This window comes from Peromyscus leucopus, chromosome 14 (assembly GCF_004664715.2).
Source record: "Peromyscus leucopus breed LL Stock chromosome 14, UCI_PerLeu_2.1, whole genome shotgun sequence".
Taxonomy (NCBI): Eukaryota; Metazoa; Chordata; class Mammalia; order Rodentia; family Cricetidae; genus Peromyscus; species Peromyscus leucopus.
The window spans coordinates 72,370,603-72,395,587 of record NC_051075.1 but is presented as its reverse complement, the minus strand read 5'-3'; the positions used below and the strand labels follow the sequence as shown (position 1 = coordinate 72,395,587).

General features: G+C 43.4%; 1 protein-coding gene across 1 annotated transcript in view; it reads left to right on the top strand.

Annotated features, from left to right (window-relative positions):
- The window catches only part of Atg2b (autophagy related 2B), a 73,891-nt gene extending 50,454 nt beyond the window's left edge, over nucleotides 1-23,437 (top strand). The window contains 14 exon segments of the mRNA XM_028882075.2: nucleotides 1,361-1,502; nucleotides 3,194-3,396; nucleotides 4,522-4,748; nucleotides 6,218-6,326; nucleotides 6,927-7,121; nucleotides 7,776-7,877; nucleotides 11,089-11,167; nucleotides 11,903-12,104; nucleotides 14,904-14,973; nucleotides 19,048-19,130; nucleotides 19,731-19,852; nucleotides 20,269-20,423; nucleotides 21,004-21,153; nucleotides 22,222-23,437. Of these exon segments, the coding sequence (XP_028737908.1) occupies nucleotides 1,361-1,502; nucleotides 3,194-3,396; nucleotides 4,522-4,748; nucleotides 6,218-6,326; nucleotides 6,927-7,121; nucleotides 7,776-7,877; nucleotides 11,089-11,167; nucleotides 11,903-12,104; nucleotides 14,904-14,973; nucleotides 19,048-19,130; nucleotides 19,731-19,852; nucleotides 20,269-20,423; nucleotides 21,004-21,153; nucleotides 22,222-22,452 (2,070 nt within the window). The 3' untranslated portion in view covers nucleotides 22,453-23,437.
- The last annotated feature ends 1,548 nt before the right edge of the window (nucleotides 23,438-24,985 follow it).

Here is a 24,985-nt window from a genome sequence, read left to right as displayed (position 1 = left end):
CTCGACTACTTGGTCAGCCCTCCACGGAGGGGAGGCTGAAGGTTGTCGTGTGTGCTAGATCGCTTGGTGACTTCCCTAGTCAGCAAGAGGAGCACAAGTGTCCCCATCTCGGTTTCAAGGTCGCTGCTCTCCTACGCCGCAGGTGTCCCTTTCTGATGTCATGTGTCAAGTTTGAACTTGTTCCGTTTGTTTGGGTGTTTTATTTTGCAGTGCTGTTCTTGACAGCCTTTTCTGTGAGCAGCGTCCTTAGTCTCCTTAGGGTAGGGCACCTCAGAACTTACTCAAAGAGCTCAGTTCTATCAACAAGGGTCTGGCTGGCATCACGTGCCCTCTTAGGTCATCCTGCTCTTCCTCTCTATGTCCCTCCCGTGCTCCACTGGTACTGAGATGACCAAAGACACTCCCTCCACTGTTTACTCTCTATTCTATTTACTCTGAAAGACACTGTCCAGTTTATCAGAGATGCTTTCAACTTGTGTCTTTCCATTTCAGAGCAGTGCTCACATTTTGGGGAGCACAACTTAGGTTTAATGGATCTGCAGTTTACTAACCAAAATGGTAAAGTGGTGGTACTGGAGTTGAGCCCTGTGAATGAACTGCCATGCAGGTTTTCTCTCCTGTTTATATCCCTGCTGCCCTCCGGAGTCTAAGAGAGGAGGTCCAGACCTACAGGAGCAGCAGTATGGTCTGAGCAGCTCAGGCTTTCTCAGTAACCCCTGGCTGCACAGCAGGATTTTCAGCCCCTCCCATCACCTTGGCTGGGTCCTGGTTCTGTCTGCACCTGAGCTAAGTTCCTGTTTATTTGTACTTGTTGGTAGCTGTTGAGGTGATAATGATTACACCAGAACTGCAGGCAGGTGTAGACAGTGAGCATGGACCTGTTGTTCCTGAGGTGGAGTGGATCCTAGGGTGTTCTCAGCAGGCAGTTCTCATGGACTCCGCTCTCTGCTCCCTTTCAGTGTAGTGTACTCAGTGTCCTGACTTTCTTCTCTGAAAAAAGAGTATTTTCAGATGGGTTTTGCTTTGAGAAATATCTTACTTTGTTTCCCAGGCTGGCCTTATGTACTTGGAGCCCAGTGGTCCCTTTGCTTCCCCTCTTAAGTAGCTGGGAGTGCGGCGCACGGCATTGCACCAAGCTTTAGCTATTTTTTTTTTGTTGTTGTTGTTGTTTGTTTGTTTTTTGAGATAGAGTCTCTCTGTTTAGCTTTGGAGCCTGTCTTGGAATTCGCTCTGTAGACCAGACTGGCCTCGAACTCACAGAGATCCGCCTGCCTCTGCCTCCCAAGTGCTGGTATTAAAGGTGTGAGCCACCACTGCCCAGCAAGCTTTAGCTGTTTTTACTTTGGCCTTTTGGTTGTAGGTAGATTCCAGTGGTCGATCATCTTCGCGTGGTCCGGTGCTTCCTGAAGCTGACCAGCAGATTTTACGGGACCTGATGAGTGACGCCATGGAGGAGATTGACATGCAGCAGACCTCTGCCCCTGTCGGACCACAGACTAATGGTGAGAGGGCTTTTCCTGGGAGCTCTGAGGGTAGCATGTGTCACATTATTTGTGTTCTTATGACATTTTCAGCAAGAAACTTACTAAGGACTCATCTGGATCTGTAGATATGTACTAGTCAGTTAGCTTGTGTCTGCTGTCTGTTGGGAGAACAGACTGACAGGAGATGGTGCTAGTGCTTGGAATGATTGAAAAGTGACACAAAATAGCCTGGAATGTAGATTGGAAGTTCATGAGTCTCGTGAAAACAGGACTAGTTGGCTGTATGTGGAGGGTGCACGAGAAGGAAGGTCTTGTTGACAAGGTCATAAATTTGTTCTGTATTACAGTACGGAGGAAGGCATGCATGATCTGTAGATAGATACCTATCCAGCTGTCACTAGAATGGAAGTTCCATCACATTGGAAAGAATTAAACAGTAAAGTTGGAAAAGCAGAAAGGGACCAGATGAGCAAAGAGTCTTGAAAGCCAAATGGAAGCATCTCAATATCTTGAAGCATTTGTTTCAAAACAGTTTTTCAGATTGGATAAACATAGTTATTCCTTCTTCCACTCCCACATGCTGGGATTTAAGGCATGTGCCACAACGCCTTTAGTGGAGAACATAGTTATTTCTAAATTCCATAAACCTTAATTTAAAAATAATAATTGATGGAGCTGGGAAAGGTGGTGCCTGCCTAAGATCCCAATACATGGCAGTTAGAGGTAGTGTTAGGAATTTAAGAACAGCTTTGGCCATACATAGTATAGGGCTAGCCTGGACTATGGGCATCATGAGAAAATCCATAGTATTATGAAACATTTAGCGTGAAATGTTTCATTCATTGGAAGTTAGGATCAATTTTATCTAAGGATATGAACTAAGCTTCCAGCTTCCTGTGCACTAAACAGCAGCAGCTGACCTGAGTGGGAAGGGACCCTGATTGCTTATGATACACACATCTTCAGTGAGCACTAGACACTGATGGGAGCGGGGCCTGCAGTGCTGTTGACAGGGTTTCAGTGCCTGTCTGGGAGACTCTTAGACATTCTGTGTTCTTCGCCCCATATCATCAGTGTTTGGTTGGAATGAATGGAGAAAGAGTGGATAACTCTACTACACAGTATAAAATGTTCATGTGCAGATTTTTGGTATACATGGCATCGTCTGAATTTCATTTTGAGAGAGCTACATGAGAGCAAGCGTCCAGCATAGGTTTCTGGAGCCCAGGAATTAGCTCAGCCACTCTCTCCACCCCTTCCCTAAGCAGAGACTCCTGTGGTTTTGAGTGAGGGTCTACTAGATGAGCCTTTTTTCCTTCCCTTTGCAATGTTGCTCAAGAAGTTTCCAAGATTGAACCCTATCCATATTTGTCAGTTTCTTCACCTGCAAAACAGAATCTTGACCAAAACAAACCCCAGTTAATGGGAACAGATCTTGTTGAGTTCTTGAGCTTCTCCTACACCAAGTAACTGGGAAGGAACTGTCCTTACTTTCCTAGAGAACTGACTTCAGGTTGACTGAGGCACTTGTTTGTGCTTTCGAGGTCTTTCTGCCTCTTGCTGAGGCGTCTGTGTTACTTTAGCCCTCCCTAAGCTGCAGACTCAGAGTTGAGATGAGAAGTGGGGAAGGTGTGTGGGTGGAAGGCTGAGCACACTGTCTGACCTGCAGTCAAGAGGCTGTTGCCAGATATCTCTGTCTTTGCGTCTAGGTGTCCTGGATGAAAGGTCGCACACTCAGGAGCCGTGCTGTTCAGACCTCTTCTTGTTCCCAGACGAGAGTGGGAATGTGTCCCAGGAGCCTAGCCCTGCTCATGCCTCCCTCCCTCACCACTTGATTAGTGACACAGGGACAGGAGCACCCACTGAAAATGACGACTTTTGCATTCTTTTTGCACCAAAAGCAGCCATCCAGGTAATAAATTGATAACACAACTGAAACTGTAAAATAGTGTTACAAATTAAATGGACCAAAGGGCATCTGAAGGTCTTTTGAATCTGCAACTCTTCCCACTGCAAAACGACTGCACCCTGTAGTTTACGTTAGAACTTTGTAAATGATGTTACACTATGTCTACAGCACATGGCCCAGAGAATGCGTCCATTTGCAGTTTGCTACACGACGATTAGTGAAGTGCAGTTGCTGAATGTAAGGGACATTACAGGAATGACAGGAAGATGGGGTACAGAATGGCTGGGAGAACTGAGATGAATGCACACACACACAACAGCCTAGTAAAGCCTTCATAGGTGACTATAGGTTCCGAGAACTTTCTGATTTACAAAAAACCACCAAATATCAAAGCAGCTGAACGTAGGATAAGCCTGTAATTAGAAACATGATAATTTGATTAGTGTGTTGAAATTTGTCAGGTTTGGCTTTAGAATGCAGTATAACTTTAATCTGTAATCTCTCTCTCTCTCTCTCTCTCTCTCTCTCTCACAACACACACACACACACACACACTACTTTCAATGATCAAATAGTAAGTGCCAAATTATAAACTTTAGAAATATTCATGAGTTGATTTTTATAGAGCAGATTTTATTTTATGACAATAAAGTACAATATATTATGTTATGATTGATGTCAGAAATATATTTTTTTTTCTTCGAGACAGGATTTCTCTGTGTTGTTTTGGTGCCTGTCCTGGATTTTGCTCTGTAGACCAGGCTGGCCTCGAACTCATAGAGATCTGCCTGGCTCTGCCTCGAGTGCTGAGATTAAAGGCGTGCGCCACCACCACCTGGCTAATGTCAGAAATTATTACCCAAGCTATATGTGCTGGTACATCCCTGTAATCCCAGGCCTCAGGAGGCAGGGGGATTGCTACAAGTTCAAAGCCAGCCTCAGCTACCTAACAAGTTTCACACCAATCAGAGCTATAGTATGAGACTCCATTTCAAAGAAAACAAATTGTTACACTGCTTCATATATTGAAATTATTGAAAAGAATGTAGACTCAAGAAACCCCGTTGGTCTGTGAGGCACACCAGTTGTTTGTGGTGAGTGAGAGTGCTCCCTGTTGGTGTGTTTCAGGAGAAGGAAGAAGAGCCAGTGATAAAGATCATGGTTGACGATGCGATTGTGATAAGAGACGACTATTTCAGTCTGCCCATTACAAGGATGGATAGCAGCAAAGCCCCGCTTCACTTTCCCATCCCGGCCATTCGCTATGTTGTTAAGGAAGTCTCGCTGGTGTGGCATCTTTATGGAGGCAAGGACTTTGCAACAGTCCCTCCTACTTCTCCAGCTAAGAGTTACATGTAAGTTCATTCCATGGATCAATAGACCTACCTGTCTGTAGAAAAACACATGAAATTTATCTTTTTTTTTCCCTTAAGATTTACTTATTTTTATGTGTCTGGGTATTTTGTGGGGATGTATGTCTGCAGGACACAGGCAGTGCTCACAGAGGCCAGAAAAGGCCATTGGATCCCCTGGAACTGGGGTTACAGACTGTCAGCTGCTGTGTGGGTGCTGGGACTTGAACTCGAGTCCTTTGGAAGAGCAGTCAGTGCTCTTAACCCTGGTATTTATCTTAAGGAAGAATAAATTAGTATTCAAATACGTATTTTAAACGTCACACCTAAAGTTGGCTGTGAACTTACTTGTATTTCTCATGTATTTCCTAAAATGTTGACTTTGAAGATTTTCATTCACTAAACAAGCTTTACCCATAGTGTGTTTGTTTATGAAAATGAATGATACCCATTCCTCCGCCCTCAGTTTCAAAGGGAGAAAAGGTTATGTGACTGAATGGGGTCCATAAAATGAAGTGAGTGTGTGTCAGGAGGCAGAGTCCATGCTTGCCTGGAGCCCCCAGCATCTAACAGGATATGGAGCAGAGCCAAGTGTTATTTTATGTTTTAAACTTTTTTTTAAGGCCTATTGATTTTCTGTGTGTGTTTTGTCTGTCAGTGTCTGTGCACCATGTGCATGCATGCTTGGTACTCTTGGGTCAGAAGAGGGAGTTGCATTCTCTGGAACTGCAGTTATGTATGGATGATTGAACCACCATGTAGGTGCTGGGAACAGAACCCAGGTTCTCTGTAAGAGCATCCAGTGCTCTTAACCTCTGAACCATCTCTCCATGCCCAGAACTGAGTATTTTTGATTAAGCAAAGCAGTGTTCCATAGTGTGGGGAGAACTGAGTAGAAAGTGTAGGTGTGCTGGAGCAAATATGTATATGGGATGGGGTGGCATAGAAGTTTCCCAGGCAGAACGATTTGGTACAGCAGTTGAATACCCTTTTCTACTTACTGGTTAATTTGGAATGCTTCTGTCCTGGTTGAGTTCTATCGTTGACTTGGATTTCTGAGATAAAAAAGAAAGTTACAGAGGCTTCATTCCAAGTGTGTTTGGCATCCAGCATCATAATTAGGCTTTGCATGTGGCAGTAATAAAATTGCGTTTTGAGTAGATCCAAAATATAAATAACACATTTCCCCCGTGGCATTAGGGGCTTCAACCTCAGGCATTGCGCAGGGTAGGCACATGCTGTCCTACTCAGCTCGAGAGTAGCTGGGATTACAGGTCTGCACCACCACTCCTGGCTAAGAGAGAAAATTTGACTTATAGTAACAGTTTGCGGACCATTGTAGTAGTTCTGTAATGTTTTCTCTTTGTTATCTTATTAATTTTTCTGATGTCATTCATTAAATTGAATATTCTTTTAACAAAGAGGAGTTTTTTTGTTTGTTTTTAATTTTTCCCCCTCTTTCTCCTTTTTAGTAGTCCCCATAGCTCACCTTCTCAAACACCTACAAGGCATGGACGTCATACAGTCTGTGGGGGCAAAGGAAGGAACCATGACTTTTTAATGGAAATACAATTAAGCAAGGTAAGATGGTGTTTTGAAAGGGAAGAATCACTTCAGTAGGCGTATTAGTGAGGGTTCTCTGGTCTTACCCAAGCATGAGTCTTGAAGCCTTAGGTCCCTGCCCCCAGAGTATAGGTCTCATCTCAGCTTTTGCTTTGATACTTTGAAAAGCCTGAGGTGTTTTTGTTTTTCCAGGCCACCCCTGGAGCAGTGGTTCCCAGAGTCCCTGGAGGCCTTTGTTCGGTACATGTTTCTGAGCCCTGCCCAGCATTTGCCTTTCTGGTGGGCCACTTGAACCACTGCTCTATTGAATTGTCTGTCTGGAGGGCCTGACTTTGGAGTGCACCTGTGCAGGCCCCCTGTGAATGTCTAGAGGCCACAGGACAGAGCACTATGACATTTACGTTGATTTAATGCTTGGCCTGTCTGAGAGGCTCACAGTCAGCTCTAACTTCAGTTGTGGGGATCCAGGGCCCCCTTCTAACCTGTAGCACAGCTTGCACACGGTGCATAGACAACTCATCCACACAAATAGAGATACATAAAATCTCAACAAAAAGGAAAAAAAACAGGAGAAAGCCAAAAGAAAGTCAAGATTGCTTTGTTTTTTTGTCTGTTAAGGTGAAGTTTCAGCATGAAGTCTACCCCCCGTGTAAGCCTGAGTGTGAGTCCAGCCTCCTAGAACACCCGGTCTCTAGGCAGGTGTTCATCGTTCAGGATCTTGAAATTCGGGATCGGCTGGCAACATCACAAATGAACAAATTTTTATACCTGTACTGCAGCAAAGACATGCCTCGTAAAGCTCATTCCAACATGGTAAGATGCCTCAAAGCCTTGTTCTCTTTTTGTTAGTTCTGGAAAAACGTTTTTATTTGTGTCTAACTACAGGTGAATTAGAGTGGGAAGAATGACTTGAAATGGGGAGGGGTGTTTTCTCTTTTTAATATGAAAATTCCTGTTAAATATACTATTTTAAGTTTTGTGTTCAAGAGTTATTTTATAAACTACATCCTCTATCTATAATTGTTAATATGTCACCTCTCAAGTAAAACAGAACCATGTGAAAACAACTAGGACTGCTGTTAGTTAGCCCTTCACCTTAAAAGACTTGAAATGTTAGTGAAGTGGGAATGGCAGGCTCTGGACTCTGGGGGTCTGACAGGCCGGCTCTGGGAGCTCAGGAAGCTCCGTTGACCTGAAACTGCAGTGTTGTCATTTGCTGTGGTCCTCTGAGAGTCATGGGTCCTAAGATTTTCTTGATGGGTGAACAGGCTTTTAAGGAAAAGGGTAATCTTCCTTCTTTCTTCTTTGACAAGGTCTCACTGTCTAGCCCAGGCTGGCCTCAAAACTCAAAATTCTGCTGTTTTTCTCAGACAGAAATATGATTACTTTTTAATTTTTTTTTTTTTTTTTTAATGAGAACAAGGTCATTATGTCACCAGGGAAAACGTTTTTTTCTCTTTCTTGCAGTTGACAATTAAAGCATTGCACGTCCGTCCGGAGTCTGGCAGGTTACCACAGGAGTGCTGCTTGAGAGTGTCACTGATGCCACTTCGCCTCAATATTGACCAGGTTTGTGTTGTATGAACTTTCGTGAATATTAGCTGAAGCAAGCAACAGCCACAGAACATACGCAGAATTTTAAAAGTAGCAAAATCTCGTGATAAACCTTTCATAGTTTGGGGTTTGGCGTATTTGTGGATAGCATTATTCACTTGCCTAAGTAATGCTGATTTTTGATCATTGTCACTTAAATAAAATTTGGATAATCTATGCTAAGTGACAGGCATCTCAGACATCAATTGAAATAGATACTCAAACTGTAAACAGAGCAGGCCCAGTCTGAGATAATGTGCAAGAGGAAACTGGGTTTATATATAATGCTTGTGGGTTCTGAGCTGGTCAACTTTAGAATTGTATTTTTTCATTATGAAAATATCTTTGATATACATATTTTTTAAAGATTTATTTTTATTTATGTGTACTTTCGTGTGCATATGTGTATGTATGTATGTGAGTATTTGCACATATGTGGGCAGGTGCTTACAGAAGCCAGAAGAGGGCTTCAGAGTCCCTGGAACTGGAGCTATAGGTGGTTGTGAGTTGCACAGTGTGGGCCCTGGGATCTGAACTTGGGTCCTCTGTAAGAGTAGCAAGCGCTCTTAACCACTGAGCCATCTCTCCAGCCCCCTTGATATCTCTATTTTAATTCAATTTATCCATGTGCTGGCTTACTAGAAATATAGTGAAATATTTATGGAGAAATTGATCTGTGGAAAATCCTACCATGAGAAGACTGAGTCAGAGTCAAATTTATTGTATGGCCTTACCAAACTTAGCAAGCTCCATTTTCTTTAATATTGATTGTAGTTCCTCCTGTAGAACTATAAAGAAAGCATAGTTACTTTAAAGTGGAGAAATATTAATCTTAGGGAAAACAGTGAGGGAAATAGAAATTGTATGGCCACATGGTGTCATCGTACATCACAGAGTGAGCCTGACATTAAAGTAGTTCTTTAACACAGTACTGTTACTCTGCTCTGTATAGAACCTCAGGCTAGGCATAAATGTTTTACAGTCAAAGTTTAATACTGAATACTGACTAAATTTTAAATTTTAAATGATTGTGCTAAAATACTCTTCTGAAGTATGCAGATTTTAAGCATGCAGTGGAACTTGATAGAGTCTTACCACAGAGTAGCTGTTCTGTCAGCTGAAATGCCCTGACTTCTCCATCGTGTGTAGCGGGACCTCACCATCTCCACACAGGCATCCATCTTTCCCTCACCTCACAGGGCATCTTCCCGGGCTATGGCTCTGCATAAACAGGAAGTGTCTTTGGCTTCCTTCCTCTGAGTTGTGTCTGTGAGGTTCAACTGTGTCACCATGCATGTGCCCCAGCGTACCCATTTGCCTGCTGGTCTGCACTTTCTTTTAGTGTTCATAAATAAGGCCATTTTGAAATTTGTATACAAGTGTTTGTGGACATATTTTTCATCTCTCTTGAGTTACGTGCATTCATGTGTATTTTTACACATATACACTCAGGCATCTACGTATATGTAGTAAATAAAAGCAGAACTTCTAGGTCCTTCAGCTACTGTGAGCAGCTACTTAACTGTTTTCTACTAGCAGCCAGTAAGTGTTCTGGTTGCTTCTTGTCCTGGCCAAACTTGGTCCTGTCATCTTTTAAATTTAAGATGTTGTATTTAGTGTTTCTGTATCTTCATTTGGGTTTCCTTGATGGTTGGCGATGTGTAGCCTCTTTTCACATTCTTAGGAACCATCGCTATATCTTCTTGTGAGATGTCTGTGATTTGCTCTTTTTACAGCAAGACATAAATACCATAATAAAAGAACATCGTAAAAAGTCAGGGTTTCTTGTATGTCTTTAGTTTTCCTTTTTTTCCTCAAGAACAGGTTTACACTTAATATTTTTCTTTGAACAGTGTTGGAGTAACATGTACAACATTAAACTGTCACTATTGAGTGGTGGTTAAAGAACAGCATTTTATATACTGTTAGTTAGCATGCAATGCTGAGTGTGATTAAACATGTAATAAGCATGTACAGTGTGAGCAGTGCCACACACATGTACATGTGCCGAGCATGACACAATAATGAACCCTCTATGAACCTGCTGCCTGCCTCAGAACCAGGTATTGGTGAACTGTCTCAGACCTCTAGGCACCATATTACCTAAAATGTTGTCACCTGTATCATTTAAATATACTGTAGATGGGATGGCAAGTAACTACATTCTTGGAAACTGTGAGTCAGACTTTTTTGGTGTGAACCAGCATCATGACCCTGCAGCTCACAGTCACACTGTATTTGGTGCGATGTTAATTTTTTGTAGAATTTAGAGTTTCTGATAGAGGGAAGGATGGGAAAGAATGGGCGCTGCATTTGTCAGCTGAGTGTGTGGGCCTGGCGGGGTGTTAGGCCAGAGCCAGACACTTTGCTTCTCATATGTGACTGCAGAAAAGACTACACTGAGTGGGCCATTTAGTTTGTGCTTGTTTATGTATTTATTTCCTTTTTGAGACAGAGTCTTGCTCTACCATGGCTGACTTCGAATTTGCTATGTAGCTTAGGCTGTTCTTGAGTTCTTGGCAATCCTCCTGCCTCAGCTTCCTATTTATTAGGAAGCTATGTTGGGATTGTGGGTGTGTCCAGCTTCAAATTCCCATTTTGAATAACTTGTGCAATGAAGGAACTGTGTTAAGGCAATATAGTAGTGATTAAAGAAGAAACAAGATCACGGGAGTTCAGTGGCACAAGGTAAATAAATATATAAGATGTGTCATCTGCTGTTACTAGTAGTAATGTTATCATTGCCAATTTAGAATGAGAACTCATGCTAAAAGCAAGTGAGAACATTTTCTTTCAAAGAAAACAAAAATGCACTTTGATTTTGAAATCATTGCTAATTGTTTTTTTTGTTTTTTTTTTTTTTGGTTTCTGTTTCTGTTTTGAGACAGGGCCTGAGTAGCTTTAGCTGTCCTAGAACTGGTGATACCACCCAGGCTGGCCGCCATATAGACCACCGCTGGGATTAAAGGCCACCACCACCACACCCTGCCCATTCCTACTCTTTCATTCTCTCTGTTCTGTTATGTTTGTGCTTTTGATTTTTCATAGTTGTAGAAAATAACAGGGATGAGGTTGCCTGTGTGTGAAAAGAACAAATGAGTGGTGGAAATGCCACAGAGAAGTGCAGTGACTGCTGTATGATGGTGAGTGACGGACACTGAGTTACAGTGACTCGTCTCCCTTCCAGGACGCCCTGTTCTTCCTCAAGGATTTCTTCACAAGTCTTTCTGCAGAAGTGGAGCTTCTGTTGACTCCAGATCCAGAAGGTACTTAACATGTACAGGCGGAGGGTTCTGTGATGAGTACGGAGGGCTTACTTAGGATGGGGTCACTTCCTCAGAATGCCTTTGCAAGCCGAGTCTAGTGCCTGGGATGGGGTCACTTCCTCAGAATGCCTTTGCAAGCCTAGTCTAGTGCCTGGGATGGGGCCACTTCCTCAGAATGTCTTTTTAAGCCCAGTTTAGTGCCTGGTGTCCACTTAGTGCTGACTCAGCAGCACATGGTGTGGAGTGTTGGTTGTTTTCCCTAGCAACTGCTGACTAAAGAGCTGTGGCCACCCAACACTACAAGAGGACAGAACTGCACACTGCTAAGCAAAGCTCAAAGTGCATATTCCACGTTCAGTTTTTACAGAATGTGCGCACTTCTCTCCTTTGTGAGGGGGAAGAATTGTAAGTCAGCTTACTGCTAAATCAGGACCAGATCCACTTGGGTTGATTTTAATTGCTGTGTGTTGTTTTTGAGAAGATGCTTGCAGTGCTTGTTCCTGTATATGTGTGTGTATTCCATGTATGTTAATACAAACGTGTGTGTGTGTGTGTGTGTGTGTGTGTGTGTGTGTGTGTGTGTGTAACAGGAGGATGGAAGGGTGGGAGCAGATCTTCTCTGGAACAGCAGTTGGGTTTACCCAGTGAAGTGTCGCGTTCAGGCTGATCGCTATTGATTGCCGTGGTGCTGGAAAGTCGCAGAGCTGACCTCAGATGTGCCCCTCGTGTTTTCAGTGACAAAGTCTCCTGCAGCTGATGTCACCTGCAGTTTGCCAAGGCATCTGAGTACCTCAAAGGAGCCAAATATAGTAGTCCCTGGGCCCAAACAGCCTTCCCCAAACCATAGTGCCAGTTCAGCGGAGGGGGCTAATGGCCTGGAGGAGAAGGACTTCTCAGCTGAGGAAGCTTCAGTTAGAGACCAGCCTGTGTTTTTTAGGTAAGTGCATTTATTTTGTTAACAAATGATGTTCTCATGGAGCTGTGGAGGTGGCTCTGGAGTGTAAGTGAACCGGCAAGCATAAGGAGACATCGGCGTTCCTTCACACTGATGTATAAGCTCCTGTTACTGGTTGTCTGTGGCCCCTGCCTGACTCTCCCCCCTTGTTTACACACAGTAGCCCTGATTGCAGGGCTGCTCTGTTACTGGTTCCATGGTGGACGTTCCCTCTGCGCCCGCTGTCCCTTTCAGGTCTTGGAGTGTGTTTGCACCCTCCACATGGGGCTGTGCTTTGGCCTTTGCACACACACTGCTTCTTCCCTTCTGCTCAGACCTCCGTCTGCTGCTCCCATCCTCCTGAGGCAGGAGAGCATTCTGGGAAGCCCAGGTGCCCTGCACACTGCTGCTGCTTGGCTCTCTGGCCAGCTGGCCTCATTCTGGGGTTTTTTCTTCCTTGGCCAACCGACCTGTTCTTCTTGTCCTCTTTCCCTAGCCATTATTGGTCAGAATAGTCTTGGCATTTCTAGAAAGAGGAAGGTCAAAGAACAACCCCTTCCCCTTTTCTCTATACCTCCCTTTCATTCCCGGGCCCCCAGTTTTGCTGTCTTTCTGTGATGTGAGAGGAGACCTTGGGTGTGGTCCAAGTGGGTCATCTTTAGAAATGTCATGTTTTAAAGATGCCGTATAGTAATGATGAGAGGTGTAGAAATAATAGCATATAGGAAAGGAAGGACCACAGATGAAGTGTCTGCTGACTCTACATTTTCACTGCAAATGCACTTTTGTTATTTTCCTATGGTGATTTGTGTCTAGTATTAATTTTAGTGTCCTATTTTGTATTAATCACATATACTTTGCCAATTCAGCTTTAGTAAATGTAATCTTGAAAGCAAGAAATTTGACACTTTGTTTGTATGGAGGTCGGTCTCACTGGCCCAGGCTGGCCTCACACTCTAGCTCTTGCTTCCTTCGTCTCCCAGGTAGCTGAGGTTACAGACATGCCACTACGCCTGGCTCAACAGTCTTCAACTGGAGTAAGGCAGGCCCGGTAGTTTTACCTAGGCAAACGTTGATTTTGTATGTTTGTGCTGGGTTATTTGAAATACAGAAAATAGTGTAGATGTAACCAACCGTCTTATTAAATAAGAAACACAGAACCAATGTAAAAGAGAAGGCCAAGAGGTCAGAGCTCAGAGCTAAAATCTCATCCTTCCTCCTGCGGTCACCCTAGCTTCCCGAAAGAGAGCTATTTCCCTGTGTGTAAGTAGTTTCATAGTCATTCTGCCTTCTCATTGGTTGTAAACCCAAACACATGACTGCCTCGTCACTGTCTGAATGTACAACCCCCCAGGTCTTAAAGGCATATGTCTCCAATGCTGGCTGTATCCCTGAACACACAGAGATCTATGGGGTTAAAGGCGTGCATCACTACCGCCATGCTCTGTCTATGGCTCCAATAGCTCTGACCCCCGGGCAACTTTATTTATTAACATACAATCAAAATCACATTTCAGTACAATTAGAATACCACCACAAAATAGCTTGTAGATTTCCCCTCTATTCTCCTGGAGGGTCCAGAACCCTGGGGTGGTAATGAGTGGTGGTACCACAATTACTCCTTCACAGATGTAAGTTAACTCCCGGAGAGTTAGAGCATGGGCTCAGCTAGTGGTCTGCCTGCTGACTTTCCAGTGATGCTGCCAGAATCGTTTTCCTCCCTCCGCAAGTGGCTAGTGCACTCACTGTGTCTTTCATATTCTATCTAGGCACTGTGAAGAGTCTCTGGCTAACTGAATGTATAAATAATCAATTGGTGTGTCTATTAACACATCTCATCCCACAGGGAAGAGAGGTGTGGGAAGGGCTGAGGAAATAAAGGTGTCTGCCCAGGCGAATAGATGCAGACATGGGTGTACTCAGAGACAGAGACGAGCTGGGACCCAGGCTTAGACACTGACCACAGTGGGTACGGGGCTTTCTGAGATGGTTTGGTGTTTAACCAGTAGTGTTTATTCTGTGGGGGAAATCATGTTTTGAGTTCTGAGCATTAAATTTCCAGTCAGCTATGGGTAGGCAGCTCACTGTGGCCATTTATCAACAGTGTGTAGTTGGAATTTCACCCCAGATTCTCCACATCTACTTACAAGCATTAACTTCACAAATTCTCACCAAAATTTGCCAGGATATGCCATTTAAAAAAAAAAAAATTTATTTATGTATACAATGTTCTGCCTGCATGCATGTCTGCAGGCCAGAAGAGGGCACCAGATCTCATTACAGATGGTTGTGAGCCACCTGTGGTTGTTAGGAAATGAACTCAGGACCTCTGGAAGAGCGGTCAGTTGCTCTTAACCTCTGAGCCACCTCTCCAGCCCCCGTATGCCATTTTTACAGTGATGAAGACCTGAGGCTCAGAGGGCTGAGCCGTCCATACTTGCATCCTATGTAGTGTTAGGAGCAGGGATGGTCTTCTTGCCTCTCCTGTCTACTTCTTGTTGACGTCTGAGGCCACTTTTATTAATTTGTCCTCTATATGACTTGAGAATATGTAAACATTTTTTCTAAGCATAAACATTTAATAAACTAAGAAAAGGCATTTGACAACATTTAAATACAATAGATAAAATTTATCTGTTTAGTCATAAGCTGGAACTAAAAGGCATTCTTGTGTATTTAGGACATAAGATGTACTTGTAATTTACTTTGTGGTTTTGTTTTGATTTTTCAGTTTAACAAGTTAGGTCTCATTTTATGATCAGTAATTTGAATATAACCAACTCCCTTTGTTTCTCCCCCCAGAGAATTCAGATTCACAGCAGAAGTTCCTATTCGGCTTGACTATCATGGCAAACATGTATCAATGGATCAGGTGTGGAGACTTTGCATGAATATGTAATGCAGAATTACCCTTTCAAATGACATTTATTTCCTGTGGAGGGAGGGAGTGAATGAGGGATGGAGGCGCTTGTGTGGGGGTCAGAGGAGAACTTAGAGCCGATTCTCTGTCTACAGTTGGGACATGGGGAGGAAAGCCGGTCCTCAGACCTGGTGGCGAGTGCCTTTCCCTCTGAGGCCTCTCAGCAGCGCCCTCGGGCGTCTCTGTTGTAGACCCCGTTAAAAGCAGACACGAGCTTGGTGCTGTCCTGGTGTACTTAGGTGTGTGTGTCCGACACGAAGGACAGCACCTGTACTTGCTTCTGAGTAAATGCTAAGTGAGATTTCGTACATGCTCATCATTAGCTGGTAGAGTGGGTTGTACTGTATACAATACAGTTTTCTGTAAACATTTGAAGTATTTGTCTTCACTAAAGAACATTGCAGAGCCAGGTGGTAGAAAATCACCAAGTGGTGGTGACACACACTTTAATCCCAGCACTGGGGAGGCAGAGGCAGGCTGATCTCTGAGGTAGAGGCTAGTCTACAGAGTAAGGTCCAGGACAGCCAGGGCTACACAAGGCTTCAAAAAACAAAAGCAAACAAACAATGGATTACTGCTTGGACTTCTGTGGGGTGTTTACCTACCAACCCCACAGCTCCCCAGAGTTTTCTTGAGTGTGAGCAGCAGGAAATATTAGATAGAAGGATTTATTGCGGAGAATATTGAGGAGATAAACAGATAGAAAATAAAGGATAGCCTTGAGAGGGCCTGGAACCTTTTCCAGCGGGCCCGGACTGTCTCTGGCCCAGGGTTTTTATAGATACGCCAAGGGGTGGAGCAAAAGACCTCCTCCCCCAGCACAGTCAAGTGCAGACCATCTCAGACACCTGCACTCAGGCCCGTGGTTCTGATCATCTTCTATGCGGACCTGCTGGGTAAAGCCACGAGGAACCCAAGAACGGGCTGCCACAGGTCCCCCTTTCTTAATATATAAAAAAAATAACTATTAATGGCTTACAGCAATCTCCATAGCTGTTACACCTCTCAGTATGGGAGTAGAGGATGATAAAGATGGCATTTCTCTTTTGAATTAGGTCCAAGGTGACTACAGCAGTCTTAGCTGCCTCAAGCCCTTTCTAAACCAAAAACTCTTAAGGTGACTACAAACTTAAAGAATCCCTTAGCTTCATTAACAGGTTAACATAAATATTGCTATACATAATCACAATTCTCTCAATCTTACAACTCAAAGCAAACTCTTAACAGAACCATTTGAATTAGCATATATGGAGCTATATATAGTTAACAATTTTCTTCGTCTTACAACTTTAACTCATTTGAGTATTCTTGCTAACAGAACATAGGAAAAACTTCGATGTATTCCCAAACTTAAATATTTCCTTAACTCCACAAAACCAGGCTGCATTAATATCAATAGGTTTCTGCAAACATAATTCAATCTCATAACTCCTCCTTTTCTTTATAATTTTTTAAACAAAATCTCAAACTTATACAATTCCTACAAACCCATATTGAAAAGCAATATTTTCAATCTAACCATTAACACTTTGAAAACTTTTAGCAAAACATCCAAAAACAGTTTAATAAAACTCTTTACGCACTTTAAAAGTAGTCTCTTAGTATACCCATATTTTTTTAAATAGACTAAGGAATATTAACTCTCCCTTTTATAATTTTTTAAGCAAAATCACAAGCCTACTTATAAAACCCAAACTTCTGTTTAAATAGTTCCATTTGTAACACAAAACCAGTTCCATAAGTAATTCCATTCTTACATAAACAGTTCCACAAAACAATTCGTGAATCACCAGTTAATAAAGCATATATGCATACACAAAATTGCATCTTGATTCTAGGTAGAAATAAATTTCTTCATTTAAACAGTTCCATTTTTAACCTAATTCCAGCAAACAGTTCCTAGGTCATTACTATGAATAAACTCAAAATTGTCCCATTGCAATGAAATCTATTGTTCATTTCATTAAGTCCCAAAATTCAAATAAATTCTGGTACGAGCCTTCCAAATATGAGAAATCCATAACCAAAATTTTTGTAGTTCTATCTCATTTTAAGTTCAAAAAGTTCAAACAAGAAATAAATTCTGGTATCAGGCTTTTACTTCAAAATATGAAGAGATGTTTTACAACCAAAACTTTTTGCAGTTAACAATTTTAGTTCAAACAAGCGTCTCTGCAACTTTTGTTCTCACAAACAGAGACCTTTCTAGGTACAGTAGTATTCTAAACCGCACCATTTTTGATGTTAGCTCAAGTTTTTCTGTGTTGCGTTTTCACAGATCTCAGCTGCGGATTCCTTGTTGGACTGGTTCTGGCGTCTGCCATTCTTAGCTTTTTAGCAGCTTCTGGAGCTTTTGAAACCATTCAGACTGCCTACTTTGCAGTCTACTGGGACACTAACCGTATGTGTCTCGGGTTCTTTCACCATATACATTAATAGACCCACACTTAACATTTACACTTTACAAACTCACATGTAACACGTGCTTAAGCATAAACTCACTCAACATTTACACATTTTTACAAACTCACATATAACATATTAACATCTACTTATTTATACTCCTTAAGGAAACTCTAGAACTACTTTAGCAAATATATTTCTTATTCTTATGTATTTCTTATGTTCATTCCATCTTATTTCTTATTTAAACTTACATTTACAGCTAGCATCTTTACTTCTTACAAGCTTATTACTACATATCTTAAGACTACCTTAGATACTTCTTGCAAGCTTATATGTATTCTTTTTTTTCGTTTTTCGAGACAGGGTTTCTCTGTGTAGCTTTGCGCCTTTCCTGGAACTCACTTGGTAGCCCAGGCTGGCCTCGAACTCACAGAGATCCGCCTGGCTCTGTCTCCCAAGTGCTGGGATTAAAGGCGTGCACCACCAACGCCCGGCTCTTATATGTATTGTTAAAGGAACTTTATAGATCTACTTTACAAACTTATATAGAGCTACCATTAGCATATATCTAATTTAGCAAACACCTAAAGATTTCTTAATACGGAGATCTAACAAGAGAATTTTTACAAACTCACATATCTTATTTTCATCCTTTTCTACTTCTTACTCTTAATTATTATCACTATCTCTATTAGAAAGATTCTCTTAACTAGACAGTAAGTATGTACATCATTTCTAAAGTTTGAGTTTATAGTCAGCTTTGCTATAAAGCACTGGGATTTAGTGAGTGTTGTTGTTATAGAATTGTGATAGTTGTTGCTAGGGGACTGTAACCTTCCCAGGATGATGCCACACTCCAAAGTTGCCAGTTCTCTCAACCGTTCCGGACCAGCAGAAATGCACTGTCAGCAGTAGACAGTTTTTAACTAGAGGCTGTCCCTTCACCCAAATTCATAATAGTCCCCTAAGTACTTCAATTCAGACAAACGTTTCTATTACAGCAGTGCTTTTGGTTTGCTCTACCAAAAATCTTCACACTGAGGGTGAAATTACCGTATTTAGCTGCTGTAAAGCTCTTCGCCATATACTGCACAGCTATTAGGTGATATAAAGTATTTTTCTAAAGGAGCTAGTAAAGCCAAAAGCGGCACAACTCTGAACTCTTATTTCCTCACTGTTTGCATTAAACCAGTGACAAAACCTCAGAAGCACTAATCGAGCCACTTTCATTCCGCTTCCTTTATAGGAATGTCATTGGAGCTGACCTTCCTTAGTTCCACGCTCCTTACCAAACGCTTCGGTAACCACATGTACATATCTTAATTTGCCAAATTCTGCAATATGCGTAACATCCATTTGCCATAGATGATTGGGAAGAAGACCTCGAGGGTTTACCCATAAGTGAGGGACAAAAAAAAAAAAAATATTTTGGACATACCCCACATCATTTCTGACACCTGCACTCAGTCCCGTGGTTCTGATCATCCTCTATGCGGACCTGCTGGGTAAAGCCACGAGGAACCCGAGAACGGGCTCCCACAGACTTCCCCAGTAACAGCCATATTAAATGTTGAGTCTCTCCTTAGCATATGGATTAATTGGCTACTCTTCCTGTTTCAGGGAACACTGGCTGGGATTTTGATTGGCCTGGCTCAGTTGAACTGTTCTGAGCTGAAGCTGAAGAGGCTCTTCTACAGGCATGGGTGAGTAGATTGCCCTGCTTGAGACTTTGAGGTGAGGCGCTAAAGCTAGTGTAAAAGTAAAAGTGTGGTATTTTTACAGGCAGGCACACCTGCTCTGCGTTTTCTTCAGAGAGTGTAGCTCTGGAGGACCCTTACTGATCCGGGGCTAATGTTTGTTTGAGGGAGTAGAAGCGGTTGGAACAGAGGAGAGTTTCTTGAAATATCTTCACTTTAGGATATTTTAAGATAGATAACTTGCTAAAGTAAATTAGCTCATTCAGTTACATGGAAGCAGGTTCACAGATGTGGTTGATGTGGTTGTGATTAGTACCCTGTGCCTGAGCCATGGGGAAGTCAAGAGATAAGAACAGTGGAAGACACTCACCCATGTGCATGTTCCCAAAGCTTTGTCGATCTTTCTCTGTGTGTCTGTCTGTCTGTCTACCTGTCTTCTGTCTGACACATACACAGATTTAGATTGGGAATTTAGTAGCTGAGTTATGTATGTATTTTTGGAGCATCTGTCGTATTTTGTCCTTGTTTATATATAGTTTCCAAACAGGAAAAGTCCTTAAGTATGCACCTCAGTTTCTTCTTTGCATTAACAGTCATTTTCTCTAGTTTGCTAGGTATTGACAAATTGTTCTCATATGCAATCACCGAATGGCTTACTGACATTAAGAAGAACCAACTACCAGGAATCCTGGGAGGTGTTGGGCCTATGCATTCACTAGTTCAATTAGGTGGGTTGTCTTTTTAAATCTTTTTGGGGTTACAAATACCTTGAGAGTCTATATAAAGAGCATTTTTTTTTTATAAAACCTGCATGCATACTAACATACACATAAAACTTCACCCCTGGTTTCAGGGTCAGACCCTCCATCCGTGGTTGAACTCACTCTATACACACACACACACACACACACACACACACACACACACACACACTCACTCAGGGTCAGACCCTCCATCCGTGGTTGAACTCACTCTATACACACACACACACACACACACACACACACACACACACACACACACACTCACTCAGCCTGCATTTCTGTTGGGAGCCTGGCCTTTGGGGACCTCAGTGAGAATGAGACAAGGAGCCACAGGGTGAGACTCTTGTCACCTACAGTTCTCCTGTGATTTCTGTGTCTAGTGCAAGGCCTGAAGGACTTGGTGTGGCTGCCGATCGAGCAGTACCGGAAGGATGGTCGCATCGTCAGAGGCTTCCAGAGAGGTGCTGCCTCCTTCGGGACCTCGACTGCAATGGCTGCGCTAGAACTCACAAACAGAATGGTTCAAACCATACAGGTACCGTTCCCTGCCTGCCTCATCTGCACAGATGAGTCCTGTATAGCAGCTACCATGAAGATGTGAGAAATGTTGAGGGTAGACAGCTCATTTATAACCGTTTACTAGCATACTTTGTTTTGTTTGGTCACAGGTGTGCACTACCACACCCTGTTTGATGCTTGGCAATTGTTTAGCTAGCTAGTACTGAGCATTTAGGTAACAAAGTTGTAGGAAACTTGCCAAGTCAGTTTGCATATTTCAAGAAAATACCAATCATTAAGTCAGCAGGGGGTTTATTTCACTGATCTATGTAAAAAGATCAGAGCTAAGTTTAAGAACATGTAACAGGTTAACCAGAAGTATTGAAAGCTGCTACGTGGAGGTAATAATAAGAGGAAGGGGCTAAGTAGTTCAGCTCAATCCAGATGGGAGTTTTTAGCTTACCTCTCCTATTCACACTGTGACAGCCCTAAGCTTTTGTTACGAGTGTTTAAGCAGAGGCTCTCTTTACCCCTACAGGAGAGCACTGCCACACTTTTGTGCCCAGCTCTCCAGGCTGTCCTCTAATTAATTTCTTCTTTCTGACAAAATGACCCAGGCAGCGGCAGAGACTGCTTATGACATGGTGTCTCCGGGTACCCTTTCCATTGAGCCCAAGAAGGCAAAGAGATTTCCTCATCACCGGTTAGCCCACCAGCCGGTCGACCTGAGGGAAGGTGTGGCCAAGGCCTACAGTGTTGTAAAAGAGGTATGAAGAGGCTTCAGCTGATGACCAGAACTGGTTTGCATGCTTTCCTAGAGCCTTGGTTGGGGTTTCTATTGCTATGATGAAACACCATGACCAAAAGCAACTTGGATAGGAAATGGTTTATTTCAGCTTACACTTCCACGCTATAATCCATCATTGAAGGAAGTCAGGACAGGAACCCAAATGGCAGGAATCTGAAGCAGGAGCTGATGATACAGAGGCCATGGAGGGGATCTGCTTACTGGTTTGCTCCTCCTGGGTTGATGAGCCCACTTTCTTATAGAACCCAGGACCACCAGCCTAGGAAAATGCTCCATAGGCTTCCCTACAGGCCAATCTTATGGGGACATTTTCTCAGTGTCTTTTCTGTGTTCATCCTAGAAGCTGTCAAAATGGACCCAGAGAGTTCAGTGGTGTAGGTGACTCGGATCCAGACCTCCTGTGGAGTTGGACCCTGTCACTGCCCAGCATGTGTCCATACCTTCAGCCCCAAGCTTAGCGGTTGTGACAGAGATGGAGTGCTGCCGAAGCAGAGATTTGGGCTGTTTAGGCTCTACCCATGTTCTCCGGGTTTTCTGTGTAATCCCATAACGTGTTCAGTCGGCTCTTTATAATTGAATATGTTCCATGGCTCTTTTCTAATACATGGCTAGTAATTGTAGACAGAATGCTTGCATTCCCATCACTGAGTGGATCTAAGCTTTCTGGTGCTGTATCAGAGGAATCTTCGCTTTGGTCCTCTATCAAGAGGCCCTATTTACAGAATTGCATTTAGCTGGAGGGATTAATTGGGGCAGAAGTTGCTTTTAGGTCATGATGTGTTGCTATGTGCTTCCTTGCTTGGAACTAATTAAACTCCATTTTCTGCACACTGGTATCATGGAGAAATGCTAAGCCATGGTGAGTGGCACTTACCTTCATAGTTGGAACCCTGTTAGGTAGCTGAGCGAGGGTGGCGGGCTGTTTTGCTTGGTTTTGGTTTGGTCTAGCTGATGTACAAAGAGGGAAGTGTCATCACCTTAGCTTCTGACCTGTGCTTGTCTCTCTTCTGCCTCCCACCCTCTGCAGGGAATTGCAGACACGGCTCAGACCATTTATGAGACGGCAGCTCGAGAACACGAGAGCAGAGGGGTCACTGGTGCTGTGGGTGAAGTCCTGCGCCAGATCCCACCAGCAGTGGTCAAGCCCTTAATTGTAGCCACCGAAGCCACATCAAATGTGTTAGGTGGCATGAGAAACCAAATCAGACCAGACGTTCGGCAGGACGAATCGCAGAAGTGGCGCCATGGGGAGGACTGACGTGTCCAGGGTGACTGCACAGTGTGGGGAGGGAGCTAAGAGCAGGCTGGCCTAGTGCAGCTTCCTAGAGAACGTGTTTAATGTATGTGCTCATCTCAGGAACAAAAGCCGTCTTTAGTTAAATAATTTAATGTCAAAACACATGCAGCCAAAACCTTGTGACATTTTAGGGCCTGGCACTTGGCTGCAGGAGTGGCTGGTCGCTGGTGTCGTGGTCAGTAGAGATTTGCTGCCATGTTGAATGCTTTGCTTTCATTAAAGTGACTGTAATTGTACTTGTTACTGACAAGATCTCATTGGGAACATCTTTGTAAACAGTGTTGAGTGCTTAAAAAAAAAAAAAAAGAGAAAAAAGATTGGAGCAATTCCCAAAGCACCAGGGAGCACTCTTGTGGTTCTGGGGAGTTGATTTCTCAGCTCACAATTTCAACACTTCTGATGCTGGTGAGAGAAGCCACAGCGAGAGCAAAGCAGCCAGGGCTCCAGGGTCTGATAAAGCAGGCCTCGACTCCCCAGGGACCACCTGCTCGGTCACCTGGAGAAAGTCACAGACAGGTCTGCCGAGCTGCACTTTATCCTCCGTGTGTGGGGCTGTGTGTGCGTGTTTGTGCGTGTGTGTTTGTGTGGTGTAACACAGGTATGCCATGTTCTCTGTCATTCACAAGGTTCCATAAATATGGACAGAAGTGAAGATGTCTTCGTTTGGGCAAAGAAAGGTAACCCAAATGTATGTTTCTGTATCCAAATGCAAGTGAAAGTGTGTGCTCTGTGGTGGACTCTGTGTGTCCATCGTTAAGTACATGGTGCAGACTATTAGGAATGTGTGGCAAGGGACACTGGAAGTGGGCTTTATCCTTAGAAAGTTAAATAAAAAGACTCCAAATATGTACTAGTCAGCTAATTCAAAGTACCATTTTTACTTGGTTAATAATGTACATTTTGATAACATGTCAGGAACGAATAAAGTATTTTTATTTAAAGGTAAGACTGTTGTATATTTCCATGAATGTTTTGTTTTTCTGAGCGTATATTCATTGATGCAATGTTACGATTGATGATGGGATATTTGGAGACACATCTCAGAACTGATTGTAGTTACTGTCATTCATTGTTGAGGAGAAAGGGAGTAATTGTTTGCAATCTGCCTAGGACTCAGCAGAAAAGCAGAACTTTGTATTCATCCCTGTTTGGAGTCACATGCTGTCCCCTTTTGGTCTCTAAAGTATTGGTGGGTATCAGGGTGAACTAAATGCCACAGCTGAGAATCTCAGTTTCACCCTCTGAAAGCTCTGAACAAGAAGGCAGTGCCAACCCCAAATCCAAACTCGAGAGTTTCTAACAATAGTGCTGTGTGTGTTTGCAGAAGCTTGATTTCCCTTCACTGCTGTGAAACTTCAAAGAACAGGTCTCAGAGCAGCTGCTGGTGGCCTCATGGGCCCTCACGGTGGGCTCTTCTGTTCTTGTTAAGTGGAGCAGTGTCTGATACGGCCCTGGGCAGACACTGTGGGTAGTAGCGGAATTTGTCTCTGGGGCTGGCTAGGACCATCTGTCCTTCTAATGAAACGTGCAGTGTGTGTTACCTGTCGCATTTGGTCAGACTTCACCCCACATCCTTGGTTATGTTTAAGGTCTGTAAGAGTGGTACCCAGAAGTAACATCCCCTTTGCCCTCTGAGCTGTGTACAGCTCTCTCTTTTAACTAGGTAAATGAAGCCATGTAAACAAGTGTCTCTATGATGTTATCTCCTGCTTCTCCCTCTTGTCCTTCTGCACCTTGCCAGAGATGTTGATTCGGTCTCGAGGTCTGTGTGCATTATCGAGTCCCTGGTAGGGACCTGTCTGTATTTGAACACTTGTAAGTTATCTATCTGTTGTGTTTTCTTTTGTGTTGTGATGACATGTAGTGTGTTGACAGGCTCCTTGGGTTCCCTCATCTGCAGTTATCAAGTAAATGACTTCACTTGGCCAAGATGTCTCACCTCACTCAGCCCCAGTGTCCCTCTGTAAGTGAAAAAGTTCCTTAGGGCGAAGTTTGTGTAAATTTCTGGGCAATTAGGTCACAGTGGCATAAGCGGAAATAATGGTGTGTGCCTTCCTGCTCAGTAGAGTGCCCAGACCCATGATGTCAGGCTGGTGGCTATGGACACTGTGGCTGTGCACACCACGGCAGCTGTGGGCTACTTCAGATCTCTCTTCTTAGAGTGACACCTTCCTGATCTGGCAACATGCCTGTGTGGTTGAGTCTGGGTTGATAATTCTGACTGGAGTAGGCTGCATGTGCCCACCTAATGAGGTCCACACAGAGTCCTCCACAGGAGTCAGGGAAGCAGACTTACTCAGGATCACTCAGCTGGTCCAGACCCTGCCTGTGTTGCCTATGGCAGCAGAGACTGAAGCAGTTGTCGAATGGGACTGACGGGGAACCCCGACTTTTCCTGTCTATCCTCACCCCCTGTTACTCTGAGCAGGGCATACATAGACATAGCAGTAGGTTTCCATTTTAATGAGGTTTCCCACTTAAGAGTACAAAATTT